The sequence below is a fragment of the Sipha flava genome, unplaced genomic scaffold, assembly GCF_003268045.1.
Source record: "Sipha flava isolate LNK unplaced genomic scaffold, YSA_version1 273_pilon_pilon, whole genome shotgun sequence".
Classification (NCBI taxonomy): domain Eukaryota; kingdom Metazoa; phylum Arthropoda; class Insecta; order Hemiptera; family Aphididae; genus Sipha; species Sipha flava.
Window position 1 is genome coordinate 287339 of NW_020272938.1, and position 24631 is coordinate 311969.

The following is a 24631-nucleotide window of genomic DNA, read 5'->3' on the forward strand; positions in this document are numbered from 1 at the left end:
ATAAGTATTATTTATTGACTACCAATATTTTTTTTACTATTATTTTTTTTTTAGTATTATACATCATAAAATTAAAATAAATATATAACAGTTTTTCGACATGCACATAGTCTTACATAAAATATCCTTATTTATAAGTTATATTCATTTGCTAATTTTATTAATTACAATTATTTTTATCATTTATAAGATAATGAAATAGCAATTTTAACTAAAAGTCATCTTATAATTGGTCAACAAATATATTTTTAATAAAATTATAAAAATAATAATAATAATAATAATAATATTAGTAAAAGTATAAAATTAGTTTTGTGTGAATTGATAATTTAGATTTAAATATGGAATGAATCATATGTAGTTAGTTATAAAGTAGGTAGTACAAAGTTATTAATTGTTTTGCGTTTTAATTTTAAGTGTGAACCTCAGGTTAGATGATTTTAAATGCGTTCATTGACAATGCCGATCATATATCCTCAGTGATTTTTTGATAATGAGTTAAAATTAAAAATTAAATTTCAATTTGAATACGATTTTCAATTGTTTTTATTTTGCATCAAGATAAATTTTGCTCCGTTCGAACGCGATCCCTGAACAAATACATACAATATAATACCGTCACCATTACATGTATATACTATTTTTGCCTATACATTACGCCGTCTCGGTAATATCTTCATATAACGTACCAACAAGGACCGAACCGAAAAGAACCGAAAGCTTTTAAATAATAGGAACTGAAACCTTTATATTAATATATTAAGTGCCGGAATTTTTAAATTATAATGGCTGTTTAGATGGTAAAAATAAAATGATTTAATTTAGCATAACTAATTAGCTATACAAAATTCGCATTCTGGATAGGTTAGATAAGCGTAACGCAACCTTCTTTGATTCACAACCCTCAATTTATTTCGATGAGTCGTCCCTTCCTATCAATAGTATGTACGTCTATAATATATACTTACTTAATATATACAATAAACATTTTAATCATATAAATGAAATCGTTAATTTTAGGTTATTTTAATATTTCTTTAATTTAGTTATAACAAAACCAACAAAAAAAATACAATATTAAAGTTTTACAAAATCTAAAATACAAATATAAAGTTATTTAAAATAATATAAATAATATACTTTTTTAGTTAACTTTTTCATTTGACGTAATTATTGGTGGCCCTCTTATAAAATTAAGATTTTGCACCAATGAGTTAGATCAGGGATCTAAAAAATAAAAAACCAATGGTTAACGCATTACTAAAAAAATAACGACGTTACGCTTATCGTTACTTTCCGTTAAAATAAAAATAATGATTTGTTTGCAAATGATCCCCCTCTATACAAAATTTATGTATACGCCACTGAAGAGGATCATTAATGGCCGGAAATATACTATTTAAAAATATTTTTGTGAAATAAAATATATTGTATAATTTATTTGTGTAAATTACAAATTATGTTTTTATTATATATTGTTAATCGATAACGATTAAAAATATACTTTCAGATAAAATGGTCGAAATTAAAAATTAAATAATACTACATTTCCTCTAAACGTCTAAGCCGGAACATATGGACGTCCCGAAAACATTTTTTGGAACACCGGGACACAAAGTCCAAAACCGGTGACAATCCCGGTTTTCCGGGACGTATGACAACCCTACTTTAATAATACGCTTTGGACCTAGTCTAAAAATATGCTTTGTCAAAAAGTGCACGTGCGTGTCACAAGTGGAGCCGATACGTGGCGTGTTATCGCATTTCCTGGTAAGAAATCCGTCTGCAACGTCAATACTGATAACGTGCGATATCATTGTCTAGTAACGCGTTGACTGATAACAGCGCATCAAGAATGGAAAGTTGGAAAGTTATCATTATTGTTATTACTTTATCATCATAATAACATAACGAATACTGCCGGTGGCGGACGACGCTGCACAGTGTCGGTTTGTAATTACGCGGTGAAAGCGGACGTCAGTGCGTACTTGTCATTCATTGCAGCCCAGTGGTTATAGCGTGTCGCAGGTCGATAACCCGTTGCTGGCAGGTCGGACGATGTGACGGCGGTAACGAGTGAGTTTAGAACCGCAGGGCTCCATTTTTACTTTCCACTCTGTCCCTTGCACGCACTTCTTTTCTCGCCAGCGTTTTCCGCCTAACCCGTTCCGATTACTACTATCGCGACCCCCGTTCATCCGATATGACCAACAGGCGAAACGGCCGTTCGGGGTCTATAGAATCCAATTTCATCCCTGGGCTATCCATGCGGTCTGAGACCAAGGGCACGCTGCTAGTCCATGAGCCCTCCAGCGTCGCCAACATATTCCTCACTTTGTTCCTGTACGGGTGCCGCAAGTACCTGTTCTTGCCCACTCACCGGCGCATGTTCGTATACCTGGCACTGCTGGTCAGCTCTGTGGTCGGTGATTTTGTGCGCTTCCCGCGAATATACTTTGCGTACAGCGATACGTTTCTCAACCAGTACTTGGTCAAGCTGGGCTGGTTCTGGACGCTGTTGTGCACCTCATCGTTCCTGGTAGCCAGCGGCAAAGTGCTGTGTCTGGATTCGCGGCCCACCATCGCCAAGCATGCTGTCCGGTTAGCGGTCGCCACATTCTTCTGGTACTTTTGGACTAGTGCATTCAACCGGCTCGAGGAGTACTTTGGCCAGTGCTCGATGATCCGTCACACCACGCGCACCGCCTGCCGGTCGGCTGGACACGTGTGGAAGCCATTTGACATATCTGGTCACATTTTCATACTCATTTACAGCACGCTGGTGATGATTAGCGAAGCGCGGCCGTTTGTTGGCTGGGAAAAAATCCAAGATGTGCTGCTTAAGGAAGAAAACGCACGCATGGAGGGCAGGACTGTGGCCACCACGTTCAGTAGCCTCGCCACCAAAGATTTGGAAAAGTTGAAAACCGTCTACAAACAGATGACACCTTTTGTCCAAGTTTTATTTATCATCATTACATTATTCGTTTCCATTTGGGAACTGATGCTCATTACTACCATGATGTACTTCCATTCTATGCCAGAAAAACTGTTGGCCGGCATTGTGGCGATGTTCACATGGTTCGTAACGTATAAACTTTGGTATACCTCATCCTTTTTGCCGCCATTGCCTGGTGAAGGATTCTTCAAGTACCAAGCGCTTCAAAAGAGTGAAGTAGGTATTTGATTTGTACAATAGTTGCTAAGCTTTTTTGTATCATGACAATGTGTGTACTGTGTATTATAATTATTGGTGTTTTGTATTTTGTTTTCTTATTATAAATAACAATTCTATATTTATTTATGGTTAAAGAACTGATGTGTTCATGTTAAGTAACAAATTGTTGTTTTTTTGCTTGTGTTGTTGAAATAAAAAATGAATTTATTTTCCAATTATTTTACTTATTCATTACCATGTTTTTAATTATAGCTTTTATTTCATATTGCATTATTATTTCTTATATTCCTATATTAAACATATTTTGTACACAGCTGATTCACATATCATAATTTGTACTTGTATTAATATCAAATATTATAGTACATATTATTTAAAGTTAAATAATTTAGTTTGTACTAAATACAAAAGTTTTCAGTTTTCTTAACTGAAATGATTAAATTAATGAATTTTTAAAAAAATTATTTACGTTTTCTGGGTACAATGTTAATTAAAAATACAGAATTTATCATTTTATGAATTATTTGTTATTTGATTATACTCAAATTCAATATCAAACCATCATGTCAAAAAATAAAGTAAGAATTAAAACATTAGGATTTATCTTCAAATTAATTATTATCTTAGTATAGTCCAATTGTAGTTGAATTAATATTTTTTTTTTTTAGATGGCGATTCAATTTAAAAAACCAGAATTTAATAATAACCATAAATTAATTTATTAATAAATTTGATTATGTCATACTTCACCATCAAATCTTATCGATATTTAAGCAATATAATTTTTTTCTGAGTCGTTTTATTGTAAATGTTTATGTTAACTTATTATTGTTACTATGTTATCTTATTACTTATTAAATCAATTTCTTTTAAAAATTACAGTATCTAATGATTTATTATATTTTTTGTGAACAAATTATTTACGTAGTATGTTCAATTATAATTTACAGTTTGAAAAACTGAAAAATAAAAAAATTAACAAGTATATTAAATGTTTTAGAATTATTCAACAAATTTAATTTACCATTAATTATATTCATATTTAGGAATTATAAAAGGAATGCTTTATGATTAATTTATCACCATTTAAACCATAGGTCATTTAACTATTTTTTTTTTTTATTTATGAGTTAGAGGACAGAAAAAGGTCAATAAATATACAAATGTTTGTAGTAAAACAATGAAGTCAATATTCCATACTTGATTAAAATATACGAATAAGAAATTAAAAATTACTCAATAGCAAAAAAATATAATAAAATAAAATTACCTATTATAATGCTTGGAAATAATGATCAATATACTTACTCATATTATTATACGAGTATATTTTAATTAATTTTATTATTAAAAAAATTATTTTGAATATACTTATGTAATAACTGAAATTCTTTATTTACTAAACAGTACATTACGTTTAAAAAATCAGTGGAAAACTGCAAAATGAAATGCATCTGCATATTCTATTTGCTTGTACCAGGTGGATAAAGAGGTGTTGAAATGTACGGCATACTTGGATGAGGGATTGTTGGCATAACTGGTATGTAAGGTGTAGCAACAACGGGCACGGATTGTGGAGCTATGTTGAAAAAATTATTTTGTAATTCAGTTGGTAATGGAGGTAATGGAGCTGGCAATCCTGGTGTAGGTTTCATTTTAATCTCTTTCATTGCAGCTAAACTAGTTGTTTCCTTATCTTTACGTGCTTGAGCATGACCCCATCGTACATTCAACTTTTGTCCACCTAATGTTAACCGTCCGTAAGTACTCTCGGCAGCTATTTCTGCTGCAGCTCTGGTTGTATACTGGATGAATGCACAGTTTTGATGAGCTACATGAGTAATATTGCGTATTTCTCCATACTGATAAAATACATCCCTAGAAAAAATCATTATTAAATAATGTATCATTACAGTAGTGTCCTAATTTTGAACATTTACCTTAAATCTTTCTCAGTAGTTATATCGTTCAAGTTGCCCACATAAAGGGTAGTGATTGTCTGGTCCTCAGGCTTCTCAAGTTTTGGCATTTCACTAGCTCTGTTCATCATTTTCTCAGCCACAGGATCATTCACACCATAATACCTAAACGGATTACAATATTAAAACTATTGCATCAGTGGAATACTAGAATTATAGATAATACAAGTGAAATATCTTAATAAACTTAAAAAATACTTATCTCATATACAATTGATGTTTTAACTATAGTAATTCATATTATAATTTGTAATTTTTCTAATAAACATATATATATACATAGATTTAATAAACAAAACATACCTATCTTTGAAATTCTGATTTGATAGTGGATCTTCTGGATCCGTAGGCCTTTCGTGCCGATATGGACATTCTTCACCTCGTCTACATTCACCTTTTACCCAGAAAGAGCAAATGTGAGGTCTGTTACGTTCATAATAAGGAGCTTTACGAGCCATTTTAGCTAGCACATCACTAGCATTTTGACATTTACCACCAGCTTCGTCCATTTTAGCTAACTGTATAAAAAAATTAAAATATGTATATTTACTGATAGTTATAGAATTTTAGTAGAGAATAAAGCTGTAGAGCAACCAAGATATTTAAATCACCTCAGAATCCATATTTTGTACAAAATATTCTTTGTTAACATCAGACTTAGGAATTTGTTCTTTAATTTTCAATGCAGCGTCACGAACCTAGAAGTTATCATTAATATTATCAAATACATAATAACAGTAACTAATGTAAAACTGTACTTGTAAAGGTAATCCATATTCCAGATCCAACAAACATGTCTGGCAAGCATTTCTAAGACGTGCACAAGTTTGACAGATTTCAGTTTTCTTAAAACGCATTCTTGCACCAGGACACCAACGAAAAACTGTAAATGGTCTAGCACACACTTCACACTCTTTACCATATTTCTCTTTGGCCTGAAATAAAATTTAAAGTTTAGAAAATAATACAAATTTAATAACGATAATTTACCATTCGCAAATAAGGACTGTCTCCTAAACATGTTTCGCAGACAATTGGAAAGTCCTATAACAAATTAGAATTAAAATAAAGATATTTATCAATATATCATGGCATTGATAGAAAATAATTGTATGATGTATGGCTAAATAAGTTGATTAAAAGTATAATATATGAAATTGTTAGTATTTATAACATACATAAAATACATAATTCTATAAATTATAATATGTTTAACAATTCATATAGTACTTTTAATTATCATTAGTATAATTATGAACCAAAAAATTACTGGAATAAATATCTAACACTGTTAGTATTATAACCAAAAAAAACCATTAAATTTGATAGTAAAAAAAAAAAATTAAATTATTATATTTTATGCTTGATTTGAGGATGAATAACATTGGTATGCAAGTTTTCTATTGGACTTCAAAATTTAAACTCAAATGTAATGCTGCAGCTCTAGGTTTTTACATAAACAACTATTGGCAAGTAAATAATATGAATAATGACAGCAATTATCTAATTATTAAAAAATAATTTCAATTTTTTTAAACATTTAAATATGATATTTAAATAATTTCGGAACGATTCTAGTTTAGCACCTATTGATTTTTTTAATTTTTTTTTCCAAAATGTGTGTTTTAGGGTGTTTTATAAGTATGTAAAAAAAAAAGAAGTCAGGACAAACTTCATTTTGAAGTTATTGATGAAAAACTTCAAAAACTTGAAGAGATGTCCTTTGTGATATTTTCTCCTTCTGAATTTTGATTTGTCAATTTCTACAATTGACCCCAGTCCACCTACATACGAAGTATTTAAGAAAATTAATTCACTAAAAATTGTCTAATAGTGTGAAAATGAAATAAAAATTTTTTGCTAACGATGCATGTGGTATCAGCAATGACCAATGAAACTATTATACGAGTGTTTCAGCACTCGTCGATACGCTCCTCGGCGCCATCGCTTGGTTCCGCAAATCGAAAATATCCCTCGACTTGATACGCAAAACCACCACAAGTAGGTAACAGGGACAATAACAATGTAAATATATGAAAATTAAAATTAAATATTCAATTCTAAGTATTTTTAAAAAAAAAAATGCGCGTTATGAAAAAAATGAAGTTTTTGAAATTTTTCATCAATAACTTCAAAACGAAGTTTGTCCAGGCTTTTTCTATAGCATTCTTATATAACAGACATTTAGGAAAAAAAAAATTAAAAAAATCGATAGGTGCTAAACTAGAATTACGCCATAATTTCTTTCACAAATTAATCGCTAAGAACGAAATCATCATTAAAAGGATAAACACTATGCACGGTTCATTCATAATATCAAACTGTAATGGGACAAAAAGATAATCGTTATCCACAATCTCAAACAATTAAAAACAAACCAAATAGAAGCCAATACTCACGGAATCCTCCCAATTCTGTCGATTGTAAGTGTTGGTCGTTTTCGACAACGACATAATTGAAATGACAATTGAAAAGCTCTATGAACACGGAAAAAGTCGAAACTAAAAGTGTTCACTACAGAGTGTACCGATATCAATTGTACAGAACTCAGTAGGTGGAACCTTGGACGTACAACATACAGGCAGCTTTATATGAATTGTACAGCGGTTAGGGTGGTTAACATGAGTTAGTATTATCATATGCATGCGATTTGTGGTGGTTACACTGCAGACAAGATAACAAGAAGAAAACATCAATGTTATCTGATGCATGGTCTTCGAAGATCTTCTAAGACCGTGATTCTACTCTTATTTTGTTATATTACATAACAATATTTAGTTCTACGTTATCAGTGATCATAATAATATCTCAATCACGGTTTAAATATATGTATTTATAATATATTTTAAACCGTGGTCTCAATCGTGAAGAGTGATATCTGAACATGCCCTTTTTGGTTGATAAATGCAGCTAAGAACTTCAATTTTAAAAACGTTGCCTTTAAAAGTTGTAAAAATAATAATAAAATATAAATGTTTTATTAGTTGCTATTTTTTTGTGTTATTTAATTTATTCAATATTAACACACACTAGACGGAATTTAGTACTCGATTTAGTAACTTGCTTTAGTGATTCGGCTAAGTACTAAACCAATGTGAACCCGGCTTTCAATTAAGTAGGGTTGTAAGAACTAATTTTACTCGTATACTTGTATTGTTGCGACAAATGATTCTAGGAATAGTTTGTCACGTGTGCGGCTGCGATGGCGAACACTGTAGAACGCATGATATAAGAAACGTATATGCAATTCACATTATATAATATGCAACGTTTACAAGACTATCACGATATTTGGGTCGTCAAATTCCCGATCATTTAATCGTACACGTGTACGTTTATTCCAGTATGGCAAGGAATTGTTAACTTTAATTAAATAAAAACACTTAAATATTTTCACGTAAAAACAACTTTTATAAATACACATAATTATCTGTATCAGTTAATCCCTAATGTTAAAACAATGCACAAGTCAACGTCTCGGCTTGAACCACTACTACTCTCCAGTAGTGATGGGTTGTTCATGAATGAATCCAGAAGTGGCTAGGTAGTTTTTTTGTAACAAGGAAATATTTTAATGAGGCCACCAAAATAAAAATAAAATTTGGTTTTAAAAAATTTATTATATTTACTCATCCTAATTTAATTTAAATAATTTAACTATATATAAAAAAAAAAAAATTTCCATGAAAAAAATAATGGCATCGAGGGGGCCACCCACATAATATAGGGCGAGGGCCCACAGGGAAAATCCCTTTTTCCCTAAGGGCCTATCCACCCCTGAACGAATCGTTCCGATCGCACTTAAGTCCTCGGTTCTTTTAGATGCAACAAATGCTCATGCGTTGTGCATCAAAATTGTTCACGTGTATACGTCGAGCTAAGAACCAAAAGTCGTTCGCAGCGAAAGGCGAACGTGATCCGATCGTTGTCGATATTTTGACGATGCTCAAAGAGATAACGGACTTTGTTCGAGGCTTCATTTAAACAGATACTTTCAAAACTTCAAATAAATTCACAATTAAAACAACAATTCGTGTATATCGATGTTCGCCGAGTGACCGATGAAATACCCGAAATTGATGTTCACGCACAAATATTTGACTGTGAGTAGAATTTTGTACGAGCGTTCGAACGGAGCTCAAACAAAAGTAACTATAAACGAGCAATCGTGCTCAACGACCAAACGTCACCCAAATTGCTCTCGTATGTACATACCTTAGGAAATATGGAATGAAATAAACAAATTAATAAACAAAAGAAGTATTAAATAATTATTTTGGTGTAGAAATGTTTCAAATCCATTATGATTATTGATTAATATGAATTGAGATGATAAATAATTAGTTAGTTATTAATTAATTACTATTGTGTTCTACGACTTCGAAAGTGAGATCAGGCAATTCTGATTAATGGAAAAAAATAATAATCAAATAAAAGTTATTAATTATTAAAGTTCGAGTTAATCGTAATTAATTATTTATTTTTTTATTCAATTATTTTTGAGTAGGTAATTAGTATTTTATAAGTAATTACAAAGCAGTTTTAGATCAGTTGATCATATTTTGCTTTGCATTGTTTTTGAATACACTTTCATCGTTCAATATTGTTGCTTAATTCTTTGTGAAAACAAAATTTAAATTCATTTTTAATAATTAAAATTTTACCTTTTTCACTGTACATATTTTGTATACTATTAATTTATATATATATATATATATATATATATATATATTAAATGGCACGGACACGCACAAATAACGACTGAAAAATTTATTTGGTTCAATAGCGGAAATAATATTATCTTTATTTCTAAATAATATGATATTGTTATTTATTCGATTCGACACGGGACGGAATTGGTATATCTATTTAAAAAACCACGGACGGACCTAGTATATCTTTAAATTACATTTTTATTTTTGGGACGGAACTCGAATGCAGCCTTTTATTCCTTCAAAGTTTCTTAAATCATTTTTATCGAAGTACCTGCTAAAATATAAATACAAATAACTACAAATTCATACATTTAATATAAGTAACTAGACCTAAATTACATCACAAAATTAAAAATACTTAATAATAATTAACAGTAATAATACTAATATAATAATTCTGATAAAGCTTAAAAAAATTTAGTAAATTTTTGGGGTAGCTATTTGGGAGGGCTTAGCCCCTAAAGGCCCCCCCCTATTTGCACCTATGTCATTTACCCAATCTTGTATCTCGCCCGACAGTAGAGTTTCGATATTTTTAATTTTAAAATTTACCATTTGATTTGTTATATATTTGTAAACTGGAATATTAAAATATTATTTGAGTAACATTTTACCGTTATATTATAAATGGTTTTTTTGTATTATTTTTCGAGATATTTGAAATGAGTTATTAAATAAATTGTTTTTAATTGTGTATTATTAACAGTATGGCCTTATTATTTTACTGTCATTAATTGAGTGTTATTATTTGAATCATCTTATTCGTGCAATTATTAATTAACGATTATTATCAGGACTCGGAAGTTCTAGCAAATGCATATTTTTCATCTTAGGACATCCAAAGTAAGAAACAAATATGTTTCTAACTACTCAGATATCATACACAAAATTTAATTTTACTATTTTTTACATATTTACGAGTTTTATTGCTATTTTGCTAATTTAGGGTTTATAGTGCTTTTTTCTGATATATTTTTACATAATGTAGGAAATAATCACATTTTGTAAATAATAATTGTATTTACTTGATTATGTTTTTAAAAAATATTTTAATTATTGGAAATAAATAGACCTCATCAAATATTATTTTATGTTTTCATCGACAATTTGATATATAAATAGTTAGTGACGTCAGTGGCGTAACTGAGAAAAAATCTAGGGGGCAATATAATATATTTATTATTACCAAAATCCTGACATCCCTCCCCCTCATCAGTTAAAACCTATTTTTATTGTATGTATTTTATACACTATATTTAATTGTTTGATTTTACATGAATCTTTTAACTCATTTTATGGTTTAAATAAACATAAATTGTAGGTAGCATGTACTAGGTACCAATATTGTTAAATAATATCCATAAGAGTTCATTAATAAAAGGTGCTATTTGTACTGTTGGATTATCTGGGGGGGGGGGGGGGCAAAATTATACCTTTATCTCTCAAAAAATTTTCAGAGGGGGCACTTGGCACCCCTTACCCCCCACAATTACGCTACTGAATGACGTCATTGTTATTCCTTTATTATATCATTGCAATAGATTATCAAACATTTTAATAATCTAGGATAATTTCCAAGGTAAATATATAAAATAATTTAATAAGTACATTTTTACAAATATATTTAGGTAATTTAATATTTCTGTTAACAGTTTATAATTCAATCAGTCCAGACTGTGTATAATAAGCCTAACAATTTGTAAAATTACATTTTTTTCTAGTTCAATGCATATTTTTTTGATTTTTCGTGCTATTTATAGCGCATATTTTAGAGTTTTTAAGTGCATATTTAAGAGCTTAAAAGTAACATTTTTAGTACTACAACTTCCGAGTCCTGATTATTATTTATATTGTTTAAATATAGTTTTCTCCAGGAAAATGTCCATGATGTATTGTGAAATATATCATATTTTTATAATTATAGGTATATCTTAAAAGTTCGTGTTGACTAGTATTCCGATAACTGGGCAAATAAGTCAGCTGCCCAAATATACAGTTTGCCAAATTATTCTCCTAGCGTTGTAGTAAGACGAAACCATGGTATACTTACACAGTTACACAGTCCGAAAGAAAAGATTTTTGTACGCAATGCTCGACTTGGCATTATTAAAGAAGGACTTTGTTTGCTTAAAAAAAAATTGCGTTCCCATAACTTGTTAAGCGATATAATTATAACGTAATAATAGTAGGAGGACGCTAAAAATTTCTAAAAATTAGGAGTACTCTGCCCCCTGAGTCTCCTCTCAAGACGAGCACTGTTTGTACCAAGGATACATTTGGATAGATCCAGGCACTCACGTGTGGTTTGGTTCGATTAAAGATTTAATTATATAGTAGAGGTGGGAATTTTCGGTCGTTTGAATGATTCGAATCATTTGAATCGAATCAGTCAAGTGATTCGGTCATATCAGTCATTTCGGTCTAGTATCAAATATCGTTCTTATCATTAGGTGAATCAATTTTCTTATGAAATATGAATCAGTCAATCAATGACAGAGATTGATTATAATATAATGTTGTAGATTGTAGCTTGTACTGTTTGTAGTAAAACGCCGTGGTTGTTATCATAAACCATGATAATTATCACAGCATTAGATTATTCAATTATTTAATATTATACTAATATAATATACTACCTATGATTACTATTATAATTTATAGACTTGTGTTTTCTTAACTTTTCAGCGGGCGCGCCATCATTCTTCAAATAGTTCAAATACCATGACTGAGCATATTGAGGAACATAATATAGATGAACCATCTACTTCGGGAATGCCAGCATCAAATACTTCCACACAAATTTTGACATCAGTAACACCAACCAATATTAGACCCGTCCAGACTTCCATAAATTCCTATGTACAAAAACCAAAAAAAATAGATTCTCAAATAGCAAAATTAATCATTAAACATTGCCATCCTTTTAGTCTCGTCGAAGAAAAAGAATTTAAAAATTTAATACAGATGTTGGCACCGGGTTATGTTCTTCCCAGTAGAAAATCAGTATCCAATAGCCTTTTGCCTCAGTTATATGAAAGTACTGTTGATAATATTAAAAATAAATTAAAAAATGTAACAGCAGTTTGCTTGACAACTGACGCTTGGACTTCAATTAATAATGAATCTTACGTAGCTGTTACTGCACATTATATCGATGATGATACGAAAATGTCATCAATTCTGATTGGTTGTCAACATTTCACAGCCAAACACACAGCTGTTGAAATGTCTTCTCTCCTTAAAGAGCAGGTGAATAAATAGGGATTAGACAATAAAATCACTATGATTGTCAGTGATAATGCTGCTAATATAGTTGCTAATATAGTCGATTATGCCAGTGGAGGCATTTTCCATGTTTTGCTCATAGCATCAATTTGATAGTGCAATCTGGGCTAGAGGCAGTGAAATTAATATTAAATAAAGTATTGTCGAATATTTCAAACGCAGTACTTACGCATTGTCTCGTCTAAATGAAATTCAGACACAAGGTGGTTATTCTGTTTTAAAGTTGAAGCAAGACTGTCCTACCAAGTGGAATTCTACATATGACATGGTTTATAGAATTTTGAAAATAAAGGATCCAGTGCTATCCACATTAGCCATTATTAATAATGATCTAAACACTATCACATTTGATGAGTGGAATGTATTGAAAGTGCTATGTCAAATATTAAAAATATTTTATGATGTAACTAATGAAATAAGCTCAGAAAATTATATATCTATATCTAAAGTAACAATATTTTCAAGGGCGATGGTCAACTATGTATCAGGGTTCACTAATAACAGTATAATGCCAACTGAAATTTGTTCAGTGGCAAAAATTCTTAAAGATAAATTACATTCAAGATCTGACCAGCTTGAAAATAATGAAGTTGTGATGCAATCAATATTATTAGATCCACGTTTCAAAAAACAAGGATTTCCAAATGATCAAAAATACCAATCGGCATATCAATCTTTATCAAGGAAAGTGCAAATCGTATCTATCGGACAAGATGCTCAAGAACCAGAAGCAACATTAGGTATTGGTCCACTTTCTGGACCGGAGACTATTTGGAAGGATTTTGATACCAGAGTTATTGCAGTAAGTGGTGGTTCGAATGTGACAGTAGCTGGTATATTAGAATTGGATCGATACATTGCTGAACCTTTATTAAAAAGAACGGAAGATCCATTAGTTTGGTGGAATGAACGTAAGTTAATTTATCCAAAACTATACCAATTAGTTTGTCGTAGGTTATGCGTTGTAGCCACATCAGTTCCATGCGAGCGCATTTTCTCTAAGACTGACATGGTGTTGACGGAGAAACGGTCAAGACTCACGACTGACAAAGTTGAAAAGTTGTTGTTCCTAAATCATAATTTAGATTAAAGTCTTTTTTTTATTTATATTTTTATTTAAAATTGTTGTAAATTAATGAGTTCAACATGTAAAAAGGAAAATTTATGTTTTATTTTATTAACAGGTTATTTAAATTTTTTTTATTGAAAATTAAAAAAGTAACTGAATGGTTTTATATTTGATAGTTAACAATAATTATAAACTCACATAATTTCCCCTGTACTAACAGAACGGTCCTAAATAATGTTAAAAGTACATGCATGGTCATAAGTGGAGATTTGATTGAATTTTAGGGGGGGCTTAAATGTTTCTTTGCAAAATAAGCTGTGGGGGCTTTGCCCCCACACCCCCACTCTAATATTAATATTACCTTCACTCTTCAATACCTATTAAATTATTGAATTTCAAAACTACTAAATATATTACTTTATATATTATGCATTTTAGAAATCATTTATTATACAATAAATATTTTATTATTTTAATACAATAAATCTATTTTTATTTGCAAATATATCAATAACGTTCTCAATATCAGTATTGATATCTTTTTCAATATATAATATTGAAGAGTTATTAAATTTTTCTTGCAGCATACTCGTGCGTAACTTAACCATGTCTTAACTTTGCGCATTGCAGAAAAGCTTCGTTCACATGTAGCCGAACTGATTGGTATTGTTATGGCCACCTGTAATAGTTTGTATTAGTTAGGAAACACTGTTTTAAAGATATTTTGTTTTATTGTTTCATAATTTATTTCATTTCCTGATTGCAAGATGCTGTTTTTTGCCACGGTCATCTCTGACTGAATATTAATTTTTGATAAATCCAATAACCCCTGAAAACAGTTAAAATATACTATTGTAGGTACTTATGACTTTTATAATAAAACTAAAAACTGAAGATTTACTTGATAATGATCAATAAAAAATTGACTTTCTTCAAATTTTAGTTGAAAAAAATTATCAACAGATACGCCCATTTGTAAACTATCATTCGAAAATCTTTCTTTTAACTTTGTAACTAGTGTGTCAAGAATTACATAGTAAGCATTTATTCTATAGAAATCTTCAGTTGTCTGTACGTTACTTTGTGTAAATTCTGTGTACTGTATTTGTAACTGTACAGTAAACAACGTTAGTGACGCTACACGAAAAACGAAACGGTCATCACGGCAATCGGAGTTTGGGCCAATCGGAACATTAATAATGTTTATCAAAGTCTGACTGTTGGAAATTTCTATTTTTGTCATTGCGATAATGCGATAACAATCCGTCGCGACGGTCAGCCGGCGCGCACTGATGACGATTAGGTATTAATATAATTATGGTATAATAAATAATTATTATTATATTGACATTGAACAATATTTCAAGAAAAAAAATATTTTGTGAATTTCCAAGATTTTGGCAATTGTTGTAAAATAAATACCTATTTTAATATTTTATAGTAATTTATACTATGAAAAATGTTTAGACATTTGGAGGGGCTTTCGATCTGTTTGGGGGGGCTAAGCACCCCCCAATCTCCGCCTATATGCATGGTTCGGAATGCATATTAAATACAAAATGGTATTTGTCATTTCGTCGGCCTGCATTCTTAACTCTTTCCTCTGTGGTTATAAGTGTAACTAACAATATTAACAATTAATTAACATTTAACAGCCTTATAATATATAAAATACAATATAATAACGTAGGAACCTATACTAAATTAGTAACTAGTAAGAAGTAACACAGTAAAACATGAGTCACGAAATAATAAATTATAAATACTTAACAAATTATATAGTATTGATTATAATTACTCATTACTGATTAGTGATTAGTAAAATAGTGAATAATTAGTGATAACTGATAACTGATTACCTAAACATGGATCAATGATCAATAAAACAATTTTTAGTAATGGGCGATTTGAATCTATCTCGTGACTCGTGAGGTAGACATAATATTATAATATAAATAAATAATAATATGTAAATACGTAATACGTGATAATAATATCAGTATGACAGCATTGCTGGTTGTATAATATACTATAAATACTATAAATATTATACTGCAAGTTGTAAGTGAAAATGTCGTAACTCGTAAGTGTGACCAACGTACTTAACAGTGTGTTAAAAAATAAATTCCATTCGAATCGATCCGATCCGATTCCATCTGAAAGAAAAGTTTCATTTAAAACTGTCAAACGACCTAAAGATCGATTTGACCGAAAGACCGAATACTTTTTGGTAAATCATTCGGTCGCGATTCGGTCACTTGAATGATTCGTTAATTTTGATTCGGTCAGTCGCGACCGACCTACCTCTATTATATAGTGTAAGACGTAATTACATGCAGTGAGGTTCCTCTTAAAATTATAAATATACATATTTATTTTTATTTATTTTTTTTTTATTCGAAGAAAAAAAAAGGCTTCAACATCTGAGGTTATTAGCCTTGTGTACATGTTACGTTGTGTGAGTTACATTAATAATTACATTTCAAATGTTGCAATAGTCTTAGGCTATGAATACAGAATATATATTGGTTAAAGTTTGTTTACAATGTTAATTTGTATAAGGAAATTTAAGATTTTTATGGTGTTGTCTTCATAGAGAGCTTCTTCTAAATTGTTGGGTATCGATAAGATATTTCGAATGTTTTGGAGGTCTGGGTAGTCTAGGATGATGTATTAGGTTAGATTTTATTTTTTTTATTATTGAGCCAGTTAAATATTTTTTTATTATTATAATTTAATAGGTATATGTTATGTATAAGTATAGTAGTCGATTATTTTATTTTTATACAGTCCACCAGTAGCGCAATCAGGAATTTTTCATGGGGGGGGGTCTGACAAAATAAACTAATATACAAATAATAAAAAATTATAATATATATATATATATATATATATCTAGAATATGATATTAATATACTATTATACGTACCGAGGGGGGGGGTCCAGACCCGGAGTCCACCCCCTGGTTGCGCCACTGCAGTCCACTCAAAGTCGTTGAGTTAAATATATTCAACAAATTATAGATATACTTGGCGACCGTATAAATATAATGTCCGCTTTTTATATTAAATAAATATTGAAATTTATCAGTCTCGCATTATAAGTTAATCCGTATTGCAATAGTAACTCAACATACAATTTGATTAACATTAATGTTACAGATTTTGGAAGCCACTGGTCGTTCTTATCAAATATTGCTAGCGCAACATACGTTGTTATAATATTAATCACAGACATATAAATATCTGTATATTTCTATGATAATAATCATCAAGGTAGGTAAACTCACATAAACAAAGTTATTCTACAGTTATTCTAATTTAGTTTATTAGGTACATGTTTTTGAAATACAATGATAAATAAAGGACCAATGGCCCGTTGGCAATGGGGTTCGGCGGCGGCGTGCGTATAATACCGAATCATTATATTAGCCAAAATAGTCTTCAACCACCGCCCACTAACGATTGTCACTAGAGACGTTTTAGTGTATTCCCTTTAAAACGAGAACGTTAACGATTCGTATCTATTCGTCATCAGCACCGTGGATCGGAACGAGTTCAATTACGCGCGCCGCCCACGGTATCGGTTTTTCAGACAATACTTGTACTACTACGATCGAAACCCGGGAAATCCACGATAGAAGCGCCGTGACTTTTCGAAATTGTTTAGCACCAGTTGTTGGCGTACAGAGCCGGTAAAATGTTGCTCTCGAGTACCAGGCTGACCAATAATATCTTATCTTTATACCGCAGAGGCGCGTCCCGGTATTTTGAAAACCTGAAAACGAGCTGGCCCGAGAAATTCGACGACTACGAACACGGATTTCGTGACCACTGACCAGGTGCGCGTATTACCGTGGATCGTGTACGAAAATGTGTCGAAAATATTATAATCTGCGCTATTACGGAACGATAACGCAGGCGCCGTCCGTCGGGACGGGGTATTGATTTTTACGTCTACTAGCGCGTCACCAGTTACGAAATCCGAACAGTCCTCGTCGTTGTAGAATTACTGTAATTTGTCTGTTTAGTCGTTGTCGTTTTTTGTTACCGTCTTTGGTTTATATCCCAGCGTCGATTAACTCGAATGGTCGAATGATCATTGTTACTATTTCATGTTACTGCATCCTCTTACAATAATCATGAGCGTTCGTTATCCGACGGATACGCGAAAATAATTGACTGACGTTCGACGTCGTGGACCGTTGTTACTGTTGACGGAGTGATTGTGGATGTCGTTAGGTGAACTGAAAACCCCTTGTTGAGACCCGATATAGTACTGTGTCGTCATGTCGGCGGATGAAATAGACGCAGAGATCCATTTCATGAAGACCTACAGCATCTTGAAATGGGACGAGCTTATGTAAGCGTTAGGTTTATGAGATATGCATCTTAATATGGTGCTTCATCTAGTTATAATACAAAATTCATATTAATATATATTTTATTGTTAATAATAAATTTTTTTTTTTCTAATGTTTAAGAAAGCTGAATGATGACCGTAAAACACTTGATCAGAATCTTGCTCTTGGGTTAGCCACCAGAGAAGAAGTCCTGAAACAGATCAGAGTTGAATTAAATATGTTGGACACGTGTCAACTGAAAATTGATGTAGGATTGTCATCTATTGATAAATATTGTGTGCCGATTGTCACAATTTTTTTTTTTACAGCAAGAAATGAAAGAAAATGATGCCGCTTACATTAGCACTGAAATACTTACCATTTTGTCAAACCGTATCAATGCCATGTATAATAATATGTTTCTAATGTTTCCTGTTGAAAAGACATCATTATCAGAATATATCGAATTCTGTTCAAACAATGTAAGTGAAATATTTATTATCCATACTATCAAAAAAATTTTACACTAAGTGAATTTTATATTTTATTTTCTTAAAAGATTTATGGTTTACTGAGAAAAATACCTAACTGGTATAATAATAGTTAGTAATCATATATCTTCATCTATGATACCTAACTCTTTGAATTTTAAAACTATATTGTAAATATTGTTTTGTACACATTACATTGCACAAATAATAATTATTATTTACTTTATTCCTCTGTTTGAAAATATTCTGTATTCTTAATACTTATTGATTAAGGCAGTTGCCTCTGCCATTCCATAAATGTGTTGGTAAATTCAGTTGTGAAAATGATATTTAAAAAATCAATTAAATGGGTAATTTGTACAGACTCTTTTTTTTTTTTTTTTTGTTATACTATTAATTTTGACAGTTATAATGATGATTTAAAAATTAAATTAAAAAGTCAAAATGGTCTAGAAGATTAAGGAGATAATGATATTTTCATATTTAGTCAAAAATAAACTGGGTACATCGAAAACTATATTAGAGGAGTAATTAAATTAGCGTGTTGAATTAATAGCTCAGAACAATTGAAAATGAGATTAGTGATGTCATAGATTCTAGCAGGGGTGGCCAAATTGTGGCTCGCAAGCCTCATGTGGCCCTCGTCATAGTCGTATGCGGCTCGCGGTCTTATTTACAAAAACCAAAATATTTAATTTTTTTTATATACATTTATAAAAAAAAAAAAATAAATTTTTTAGAATAATAAATTAAAAAATTAAACATAAAGTTAAATTTGTTTGCGTGGTATTTTTTTCATTTCTACTTTTGTAGTAAGCTTCTTAAGATCTGGTTGAATTGATGTAAGAGTAGTTCTTAGTAATTCTGTGAGATAATCATTAGTCAAATTTTAACGATATTTTGACTTAATTATTTATATATGTATATATATATATATATATATATATATATATATGTTTATTGACTGTTAGCTTTCTTAATTACTTTTGTAGTATAAAAGTACCGATTAGATAGTTTGACTCTTAATATAATCTTATTAATACATGTAACTCGTGTACATAGTCATGTTGGCCACCCCTGGATTATAGGATCATTACAAATTGTGCAGTAAGGGGAACTGTTTAAAAGTATGTGTAGCCAAAACAAAGATGGGTGAACGAGATATGGATTTTTTAGACAGCTAAGATTGTAGAACCAAGGTTGTGAATTTGTATATTTAAGAGCTGCTGGGATATGAAAATATAATTATATATATTTGTATATACTAAAATATTGATAGTAAAAGAAAGTAGGTTTTATATTTTATATAAAGGATAACTAAGTTGGTTCTTTGTAAGTATTTTGAAAAGTCATTATTTTTTATGATCAAATATCTTACATTTGTAAATAATTTTATGTGCGTCACTCTAATGAAATTATAAAATAATATTAAAAAAGTTGATTGTGTACATTTAAATGTCAAAAAAAATGAAGAATAATTATTTTATATGTGAATTGTATATAGCTGAATTTAAATTAGTTCATCAATGAAATATTAATTACTTATTCCATATTTAACCATGAATAATGATTGATTTCAGAAATTATTCATAACAAAATGTAGTAACATGCTTGATACACTTATGTCAAGATATCATAGTGATCCTGAAGTATACATCACTGCAGCAACTTATGAATTTGATGATCGTAATGATGTTGAAACAGCTAGACGGTACTTTGCAGAAGGACTAAAATATCATAAAAATTGTAAAAGTCTATATGTAGAAGAATTCTGGGTTGAAGTACAGCATTTAGAAAAGACTGCCGGTGCTTCACTACCTGTTGCTGTTGGAAAATATAAAAACCTCATAAAACGTTTTGAAGGCGACATGGAATTTCATTTTATATTATTAGATAGAGCTATACAATTAAGTGCAGTTAGGGAACTGCAATGCAATGTTGTCAGGTATAGATAACTCCTTGTAATTAATTCTTATAAATATTTATGATTTTTTTTATTATATAGAGATATGGTGAAGAAATATAGACATAGTGAATTAATGTGGCAAAAATTAGCTAAAATTCATTTTGATGGATTTATTTATCAACACGTAACAGAACAATTGCACTATGATAAAAATTATATTAGCGGAATAAGGTAAGTAAAAGTAGCTGAAACTTCAAAACACAAAATGTTGTTTTTTATGTTGTTTTACATTATAGAAATTGTATTAAGACATATGAGGATGGATTAAAAGAAAATTTACCGCCAAAAAATAAACATAATCTATGGAATTTTTACATAGATCATGTGATAGAAATTAGAAAATCTTATCGTATGAAAAAAGAAACTATTAGAAATTTTATGAATGAGACAATGGAGCGAGCATTTCAAGAAGCCCATGATAACAGAGCACTTCGTAAAGCTGAACATTATATTTATTGGGTATGTTTCATTATATAATAATAGTAATATAACTTATATAAATGTATTAATTTATTTAGGCTGAAAACACCAATAAAGACTGCCATACGATTTTAAAAGAAGCAGTTGAAGTAATAAATGATAGTGTTGAACTATGGACCAAATTATTATCATATTATATAGACTTTGATAGTCTTGAAATGGCAGTTGAAACTTTTCAAGAAGGTGTTAAGGCTTTGACTAAGAATTCGATTCCTTTGTGGCAAATGATTATTTTATATATGCAAAATACTCATCCTAAATTGGTATGATAAATATAATATATTAACTCAAGAGTCAGGGGTTCACCAGGAATTTGGGAATTATCTCGATAGATTGGACTTTTTTATTTATTATTATTTAGATTTAGGTGTAACCTAACATCAACAATAACCATGCACTGATCTATTTACAATTTTCCCATCTTGTCCTGCTCTAAGCGATTTATTTACTTAATTACTATAATTATGACAAAATGCGTTTAGTGAATTCTTTCTCAACTTACCAAATTAAGATAGTAAAAAAAATGATAAAATATTCACTTATATACATACATGCTGACCCAATCACAAAAAAACAATGTACTCATACCTCATATTTACTAAAAATATTATTCATTATTCTGCACTACTTTATTTTTATTTCTATATTTATTGTTTAGTATTATAAATGTATTACTTTTAAATATTAAATAAATTTCATGTTTGAATTATTTCAAGTAATCAAAATTGTATACTTCAATTTCATTATGATCTTTGATATAAAAAAAAACTTTAAAATAAACTAAATTTTTATTCTTAATTTTTCTATACTTGTTTTAATGTTTTAATGTTAATTTTAATTACTTACATAACTTATTTTTAAGTATAAGAATTATTTTTGTTTATTTTTTGCATTTAAAGACAGGTTTTTTCTTTTTAGCTGAAACAGTTGTTCCAGGAAGGTGCTCGTTATCCATTTGAAGAAGTAAATACATTTATCAGACCTCAATACTTAGAATGGTGTGTACTTCACAATGGCATACTTGCAACTCGTGAATTGTTCAATGAATTAAAAGATATAGAACCAGAGTGTAGACAACTGTACTCAAGTATGATTAGATTTGAAAAATCTCAGTCCTCATCAATCACTAAAATAAGTACAATCAGAAAATTATACAATGATGCATGCAATACATTTGGCAAAAAAGATGTTGGTAAGTGAGATTAAATTTCCAAACAATATCTCTCTTACATATCTAGCTAATTGTAATTGTTTAATTAAGGTGTATGGACTGATTGTATGACTTTTGAGTATTCATATGGCTCTATATTAATAGTAGATGAGATTTATAAGGCAGCAATACTTTGTTTGGAACCACATTTAATTAGTTTTATGAAAGAAGAATATGAAAGACTAAAATATTTATTTAAGTATGTTTATTTTAATATTTAACCAAAAAATGGAATAGTTTTACTTAGTTTTTTTTTTTTTAGGGATTCTGGATCTAAAGATGCAGGAGTAATTGTTATTGAAGATGATGATTAATCATATTATATTATAATAATACAATATTGATGAGATACAAAATAACTTATCTGTGTGTAATTTTTTTATATTATTTATAATTTATGGTAAATATAATTTTACCGGCTGTGATTTTATATTTTTAGGCTTATGACTATTTTATTTGTGTTAAAAATAAAGTTGTTTTGCATCTTATTATGTATCCTATTATTTATAAAATTAAAAAAGAAAATGTATTTACTTAAACTTTTTATCATTATATATATTTTTTTTTTTAATAATTTGGTGTCAATATAATATTGAAAATACTGATTTATAGGAACTGAATAATATTTTACATTTCTTTTTGATTGTCACAACATAATTTAATGTTCTGTTATTATTTAATATTATACTATGGTAAATTATTATGTTAAATGTATTAAATTATTTAAGGATCTTGCTCCCTTGATTTTATCAGTTAGTTTTCAAATTCACATTGAAAAAATATTAATTCATATTGAATCATTTAATTGTTTTTTATAAAAGTAGTGAATAGTGTATACACTATAATTTTATTGTAAACTGATACTATTTTATAATTAATCTTAATTAATTAATTAACTATTGATAAAACTGTTCTATAGAATTAATATAGGATGATAATTCATTTGATTTTATACAAGTTTGTCTTTTATCTCAACTATATCTTTTTATCCTGACAAAGTGCCTACAGGATATCATTTGTTAGTATTAATATACATTTTCTAATTATTTCTTAAAATGAATTTAAATGCATATGGTGATTTATTATAACCTTTACAAATTTTAAAATAAGCTATTTGTTTCGGCAATAATAATAAATATGTTTTTTTAATTATTGTAATAATGGTATTATAGTTATATACTTAATTATTTCTATAAGAAACGATAATATTGAGTTGTACTTAAAAATATGATATTAGTGATGTTTAATGATTTGTTTAGTTATACCATACAAGAATTAGGCATAATTTAAGTCAATGTTTATAAAAAGCTTTACAATTATAATAAATTATTATTGTAAGCAAACTATGCAAGCATCTTCATAATCATAGTTGTTGTTTTTTTATTTTTATTTTTGCTTTTGTCTAAAAGGTATTATAGCTAGAAAATTATGTATAAATATATATATATATTTTTTTTTTTTGTGAAAATACAATGATCAAAAATTAAATGTACTGCACTATATGAAAATGTGTAAGATATTTTACAATCAATTTAAATAAATAGTTGAAAACTATGACTAAGAAGAAAATAATGATAAGTGAGATGACTGAAGAAAAACGAGAATTGAGAAAAAGGATTACATTAGAAGAAGAGAATCCAAGAAATGAGAGTTTGCAAAATAATATGGTTTTCGTGCGTGTGAAGAGTGCAAAGGGGAGAAAAATTCAGTGAAAGATAAATGAATGATTCGGACCAAACAAGATTATGACCAGAGTGGAGTCAAGAAAAAGAGACAGTTGTAAATCAGAGAAGTTCCAGATCCCGGAACAAGGGGTTAAGGATGGATGAGGAAATATATCTGTGTTAGGAAGCAAAGTTACGAGCAATAGAAGACCAGAAATCGGTCCTTGCTACTTTTTTTTTTTAGAGTTTAGA

General features: G+C 29.6%; 5 protein-coding genes across 10 annotated transcripts; 3 read left to right on the plus strand and 2 right to left on the minus strand.

The window, feature by feature from the left end:
• Window positions 1-1556: 1556 nt before the first annotated feature.
• Window positions 1557-13214, plus strand: LOC112685354 (FIT family protein CG10671). Of its 2 annotated transcripts, XM_025557207.1 has the most exons (3): window positions 1557-1770; window positions 1846-3175; window positions 12558-13214. In XM_025557207.1, the coding sequence occupies exons 2-3, from the start codon at window positions 2204-2206 to the stop codon at window positions 13131-13133; spliced, it is 1548 nt and encodes a 515-aa protein (XP_025412992.1). In that variant the 5' UTR covers window positions 1557-1770; window positions 1846-2203; the 3' UTR covers window positions 13134-13214. The 2 variants fall into 2 exon arrangements, with proteins under 2 accessions (XP_025412992.1, XP_025412991.1); XM_025557206.1 differs by having other exon boundaries at window positions 1557-3175.
• Window positions 4547-7709, minus strand: LOC112685356 (pre-mRNA-splicing factor RBM22). Its single transcript, XM_025557208.1, has 7 exons — window positions 7557-7709; window positions 6148-6201; window positions 5916-6092; window positions 5769-5855; window positions 5461-5675; window positions 5119-5262; window positions 4547-5056 (listed from the first exon to the last, which is right to left on the minus strand). Exons 1-7 carry the CDS (start codon window positions 7608-7610, stop codon window positions 4642-4644), a joined length of 1146 nt encoding a protein of 381 aa, XP_025412993.1. The 5' UTR covers window positions 7611-7709; the 3' UTR covers window positions 4547-4641.
• A 208-nt stretch (window positions 13215-13422) lies between the features above and the next one.
• Window positions 13423-14247, plus strand: LOC112685349 (zinc finger BED domain-containing protein 4-like). The gene has a single exon (XM_025557201.1). It carries the CDS (start codon window positions 13423-13425, stop codon window positions 14245-14247), a length of 825 nt encoding a protein of 274 aa, XP_025412986.1.
• LOC112685357 lies at window positions 13931-15589 on the minus strand. Of its 4 annotated transcripts, none has more exons than XR_003148788.1 (5): window positions 15128-15589; window positions 14983-15055; window positions 14843-14905; window positions 14095-14226; window positions 13931-14023 (listed from the first exon to the last, which is right to left on the minus strand). XR_003148788.1 is itself a non-coding variant. In XM_025557211.1 (3 exons), the coding sequence occupies exons 1-3, from the start codon at window positions 15467-15469 to the stop codon at window positions 14868-14870; spliced, it is 453 nt and encodes a 150-aa protein (XP_025412996.1). In that variant the 5' UTR covers window positions 15470-15589; the 3' UTR covers window positions 14748-14867. The 4 variants fall into 4 exon arrangements, 2 of the variants coding, with proteins under 2 accessions (XP_025412996.1, XP_025412994.1); XR_003148787.1 differs by having other exon boundaries at window positions 14816-14905; XM_025557211.1 differs by lacking the exons at window positions 13931-14023; window positions 14095-14226 and having other exon boundaries at window positions 14748-14905.
• A 1663-nt stretch (window positions 15590-17252) lies between these two features.
• On the plus strand, window positions 17253-23157 carry LOC112685353 (U3 small nucleolar RNA-associated protein 6 homolog). 2 transcript variants are annotated; one of them, XM_025557204.1, is made up of 11 exons: window positions 17253-17920; window positions 17979-18588; window positions 18710-18836; window positions 18898-19050; window positions 20640-21004; window positions 21065-21196; window positions 21262-21484; window positions 21544-21768; window positions 22424-22697; window positions 22767-22914; window positions 22978-23029. In XM_025557204.1, exons 2-11 carry the CDS (start codon window positions 18515-18517, stop codon window positions 23027-23029), a joined length of 1773 nt encoding a protein of 590 aa, XP_025412989.1. In that variant the 5' UTR covers window positions 17253-17920; window positions 17979-18514. The 2 variants fall into 2 exon arrangements, with proteins under 2 accessions (XP_025412989.1, XP_025412990.1); XM_025557205.1 differs by having other exon boundaries at window positions 17254-18588; window positions 22978-23157.
• The last annotated feature ends 1474 nt before the right edge of the window (window positions 23158-24631 follow it).